The sequence below is a fragment of the Myiozetetes cayanensis genome, unplaced genomic scaffold (assembly GCF_022539395.1).
Source record: "Myiozetetes cayanensis isolate MyiCay16 unplaced genomic scaffold, myiCay2020 scf3, whole genome shotgun sequence".
NCBI classification, from domain to species: Eukaryota; Metazoa; Chordata; class Aves; order Passeriformes; family Tyrannidae; genus Myiozetetes; species Myiozetetes cayanensis.
Window position 1 is genome coordinate 34,819,124 of NW_026087521.1, and position 5,358 is coordinate 34,824,481.

At 37.1% G+C, this 5,358-nt stretch overlaps 1 protein-coding gene across 1 annotated transcript; it reads right to left on the reverse strand.

The window, feature by feature from the left end:
• Positions 1 to 793: 793 nt before the first annotated feature.
• On the reverse strand, positions 794 to 4,318 carry IFNG (interferon gamma). Its single transcript, XM_050325371.1, has 4 exons — positions 4,138 to 4,318; positions 2,152 to 2,220; positions 1,622 to 1,801; positions 794 to 955 (listed from the first exon to the last, which is right to left on the reverse strand). The coding sequence occupies exons 1-4, from the start codon at positions 4,258 to 4,260 to the stop codon at positions 830 to 832; spliced, it is 498 nt and encodes a 165-aa protein (XP_050181328.1). The 5' UTR covers positions 4,261 to 4,318; the 3' UTR covers positions 794 to 829.
• Between the last annotated feature and the right edge of the window lie 1,040 nt (positions 4,319 to 5,358).

The following is a 5,358-nucleotide window of genomic DNA, read 5'->3' on the forward strand; positions in this document are numbered from 1 at the left end:
TATTTGTTTATTCTTTCATTGTTTAAAATCCAAATTTCAAGAACTTTCTATTGAGAAACCCAAAGTTTTTAATAATACTCCAGTACAAAAATGTAGTCCTTTGGATAAAAACTTCCTTACTACTACCTCCAAATAAATAAAATTACATCAGGCACATTTAAATTATTCAGTATAAAAAAAAAAAACACAGCAATTTTTTAAACCTGAGAGTTGAAGTTAAGTCAGTGCAGTACAGTTAGTCACATTCCCTTGAGGTGTTAAGTAGACTGGCCTCCTGGTTACTTCAGTGCATAATAATAGTAAATATCAGAAATTAATCATCAATACATTCCTTCAGAAACGTGAGTCAGCATTTGCTTATCTTTAAACATGTTTATTTGCTTGATTTAGATTTAAATATGTTTAGTAATAGGCAGACATGAATATGTTTTTCTGAATACAATGAATTCTCCCTATTGATGCTTGTATCTCCATGCCAAATAGATTAACGATGAGACTAATCTTTTACCAATCCTCTCTCAAGACACACCAGATGGAAAGCTGGGTACCTTATCATGTCATTTCAAGATTTCCATATGGAAAACTGGGTAAACATTGTCTCATTCTGTATTTTCAGGTCAACAAACATACAACGAATAGACAGAATTTTAAGACAAAGTTATTTCTTATACAGTAGTAGGGCATATAAATACTCTGATCAGTATTTCTTTATAAATAATTATTTAAAATACTTAAATATTAATAAATAAATGTATAAAAATTCAATAGAAAGCTTAAAATAAAAAAGTTGTGTCACAACAAGATTTGTACAAAAGAACATAAGATGGCATTAGCACTTGCACTCCCTCTGAAACTGGCTTCTTTTTCTTTTGTAAGAACTTGTAGTATCTCCCAGTTTTTGTAAGACACTGAACAGCTCATTCACAGCTTTGCGTTGAATTTTCAAGTCATTCACCTGTTAAAAGTACAAAGCAAATGGAAGTTATGCCAAGAGCTATAATCATTTACTGATCACATCCCATAGGCCACCCTGCTACCAGAGTAAAACCGATGGACATCTGCAGTTTTCAATGACTCTTCTACCTAATTCCTACAGCAAAGAGCCACTTTGTCACAGATTTTTGTTTTTCACCTTCTGTACTACTTCACAACATGCCACAGACCAGATATATTTTGTGACACAGAGCTGCTCTGTAGTTACAAGCAGCTAACTCCATTGGAGTATTGTCTGCAGAGCTCTGCAGAGGTCAGTGGTTTGTGCCATTGGCACTCGCTCGATAAGCCAAGTGCTTCCAAAGCCATAGGGCACACCCTAGCTGGGCACAACTTTCCCACCCAATTCCAAAACCACAAAGGCTCTGTCAGTGTCAGCTCTGGTGTGCAGACTGAGTGGAGGTGCTGTCAGCACCTTCGTACCAAACTCCAGCAAGACTCAGGAGTCTACCCCACACTGTAGACCTGCAGCAGCCCCTGCAGCTGGAAACATTAGGTTTTCCAGTGTGAAGTGAGCTAGACAAGGGTTACCATATGAGTTGCTGGAGCCCTATTGGCTTGAATCACACTCAAATCACAACTGGAAAATATAACGTGATGAGCCTTGGAGGCAAAGGAAGACCCTTACCTGAAGCTTTGTCAGGTCCTTGAGATATTCCATCTTCTTTGAGCCATCAGAAAGGCTTTCTTTCAGAGTATAGAGCTCCTCAGTTATGTTCCTGACATGCGCCTTTGACTTGTCAGTATTTTCAAGGATTTTCAAGTACATGGAAACAATCTGACTCAGGATGATCCTTTTTTCATTTCTCTGTTGAAAAAGAAAGGTCTGTGAGTGCTCATCAGCAGGGAAATGAATGAAGATAAAACACAGCATACAGGGATTCTCACTGCCACTTAAAACAAGATGATAAAGAAGAAGTTGCAAATCACCCCCTGGCTTGTCTGTATCTGAGATCATTTCATGGTGCAGTACAAAGCACCTTGACCCTTATGGGAAGCATTTTTATGGGGATTTTTTTCTCATTTCCAAGTTACCAAATAGAACTCTGCTCATGTTCATTCTACCCCTGCTAACTACACTGGTTCTGGGAGCTACTTTGTACCAAAAGAACCCTGAAAAGTACCTGAGATGCTTTTTCATATCTATTTCTGACTCACCTCTGTCCAGTTTGACAATCTCCCTGTAAAGATTGGTCTGCCATCGGCTACATCTGAATGACTTGAGTTCTGCAACAAAGAACAAACATATCTGTCGTACAAACAATACTTTTACGAGGCAAATTTGTGTTCTCTAATCAAATAAGCAGTAAAATCCAGATTTTTGTACCACTGGCCTATAGCTCTCACAATGCTTTGACTTCTTTAAGCACCAAATACCATTGCATGGCTGCCTACTATCAGAAATGGCATTAGTCTGCTTTTCAATGCTTCTCCTGCTATACCTAAACTGAGATGTTGAACACATCTGTTTTCCCAAATGTTTTAGCTATTGACAGATGAAAATAAAAGCTCATAAACACAGCAACTGACTAGAAAATCATTAGGCCTGAATTTGACATGTCTTCTGGTAAGTCAAAGTCCAGCAGTATGTAGTCATCTGTGGCCTTAAATTCATGCAGTCTTAATAAAATCTCATATGAAACAAGAACAAACTATAGAACTGGAGAACAGCCCAGTAGCCCACAGTCAGGCTGAGTATATGCAAGATTAGTGTGCTCCTGAGAAGCTCACAGGGCGGCATTTAACCATCAGATGTTAGTGACACACGGTGTCAGATGCTAGGAAAAAAAGAGCAATACAATTCTCCTACCAAGGAAAGGCAAATTGAATCACTTCCTCTTGTGCGTCTGTTCTTTTTTTTTCTTTTTGTGTACAACAGTGACTATTTCCTTCTTTTGTCTGCTCAGTAATTTAAATACAGTGAGAGCAAAGGGAAAACTTGCAGGTTGACAGAAACCTTCTAGCCTGATTGGCTCCCCATGCTGACCACACTGCCAAACTTTGTTTTGTTCTTCTTCTGAAAGGTGGGGAGCACCTGCTGTGAACCAGAGCTTTAATGTCAGTGCAAAAACCTCACTATGGCTCAAGATGTCTTCAGCAGAGTTATATATATTCTAGTGAGACTCCCTCTGCTCTGTGTTAATAACAAATTTAAGATATAATATAAATTTTACAGCACCTTTCTGACAATTGGCAAAAACTGAAGTATTATACTAGTCTTCACCACTTCAGAGTGGTTTTTTGACTACTGAATTTCAAATGGCATTTGCACAAAATTATGACAAAATCATAGCTGAAAATAGCAGCAGACTGTTGCAGTTGCTTTCATGCATTCAAGAAAAAAACAACAAAAATATATTAAGAATAAAAGCTGTTAATTAGAAGTGACTCTGTTGTAGATCTGCTATCTCTATGACTAATCCCAGCTGAATTCAACTGTGAACTACTTTAATGCCTCCTAGATGAAGGCTGGTGAATTAACATCACAGTTATCAAGTTACCAAAATTCTACCCGAAAAGAAAGAATATCATGCCAGATTACATTCCTCTGCCAGATCATAGTCAAAGATGTGGAATTGGAATGACTGGAAGATGGAAAAGAATAAGAAGTAGGAACCACCTTTGGGAAACACACTACTGCAACTAATAATAAGTAACAAAAGTGCATTTGTTAAAGCAGAAGTTCATCTCAATTTTTTTTGTATTACTAACTAATACTAAACCCCCCAATAACATTGCTAACATAAAATTTAAAAAGTCAGTAGATTACATCTAGTCTGAATTGAATAAATATTCATATATTCTCCATGCATTGCATTAAGATTTTCTATTAGAAGATATTCCATGTAATCAAAGGCTGAATTGATCTGGGAGAAGCTCTTGTGAAAGAAAGAGCATCCCTGAAATAAATGCAAATGACTACAGTAACTGTGACTATTGAAATACTAAATCAGGTTAATGAGGGAGTTTAGCAAAGCCAAAGAAATTGTCCATATTCTTGTTTAAAAAAAGTATAACCAAAAAATTTGTTCCATGATTACCCTCTATTGGTACACATTGAGTATGTCAACAGTGCTCAAGTTTAGATGATATGTAAAGCACAAGCAGAAGAAGAAGAGAAATGCAGTAGAAGACTATACTTACAAAATCAGCTTTCAGTTTGTCTATATCATCTTGAAGTTGAAGAAGATTAAATCTATTTTCAACACGTCCAAAATAAATCATGATGATAGACAGAACAAACAAGCTGTAGGTTTGGAAAGTCATTTTCTTGGTGATGGTTCAGTTAAACTGCTCAGGTAAGTTCTGGGAGATGTCAGTTCTAAGAGCAGTGCACTTCAACTTCTAATAGTTAAGCCTTCTATTAGAAGAGAGTAGACGAATGAACTTCATCTGCCTGTCAGTGGTACTTATACCTGGTCTCAAAATTTTTTTATTTCGTCATCACAGGCTGTGTATATTTAGACAAGATAGTGTTAGATAAGAACCCTTCATTTTTGGCTGAACACGGGAATCCCTCGAAAGCATCTTTGTTAAAGCACGGTCCTGGAAAAAATTTCGGTGGTTCGTCAACGGGTAACATTTACGTGGCAGATTCTGAAGTTTCTTTTACACGTGGTTGGGGAAAGGGGGGAAATTATGATACTGATCGAGCAGTATGCATTGTGCCTCAAGCATATTCGTACACGCTATCTGAAAAAAAGTCCTATGTTGTGGTTAAAGGGTCAGTATAACAGTCAACTCATTTCTGGTATTCTTTTGAAGTAACCACTGAGATTGCCATGGCATTCTTCAGAGTCACTTAGAGATTTAAACATTCTTCCTACTGCTGTCCTTTTGTGAAACACTATTTGCATTCTTTCCATAGTCTAAAGTGTATTTCTGCTGCTTTCTCATTCTTCACCTTCAGATTCAAAATAAACTTGGGCAAATGTGGTTCCAACACGAAAGAAATTATGCATCATATTAAATTCCTCTATGGTTGTCTAGTCTGGGATAATATTTAGTATTTAAGACATTCATTTCTGCTTGGCAACGATAAAGTTCCCCACATTCCCATTCATTTGCACTAATGTGTGTAGAATATGAAAGACATGGAAGAAATAAACCCAGGTGAAGAAGACAGACAGGATAATCTCCAAGTGCATACAGAACCATGAAACAACTGTATTAACGATAGCTGAGGAAAATGTTTTTGTATGGGAACTAAATGCTGCTTTGATGCATGTAATTGGATAAGAGCTTACTCTGAAGAGCCTTATGAACAAACCATATAATTTTAGGTTGTAGTATATGAATGCAGGGTAGGCAGGAGCCTAAAAGGGAAAGAAAGAAGGAGCTTACAGGGAAAAAGAAAAAAAATAG

Coding starts and splice junctions, on each gene's coding strand:
- IFNG (XM_050325371.1), bottom strand. CDS start 4,260: ATGACTTTCCAAACCTACAGCTTGTTTGTTCTGTCTATCATCATGATT. Junction 2,221..4,137: donor ACAAACTGAAAGCTGATTTT/GTAAGTATAGTC, acceptor TCTTTGTTGCAG/AACTCAAGTCATTCAGATGT. Junction 956..1,621: donor AGGACCTGACAAAGCTTCAG/GTAAGGGTCTTC, acceptor TACTTTTAACAG/GTGAATGACTTGAAAATTCA.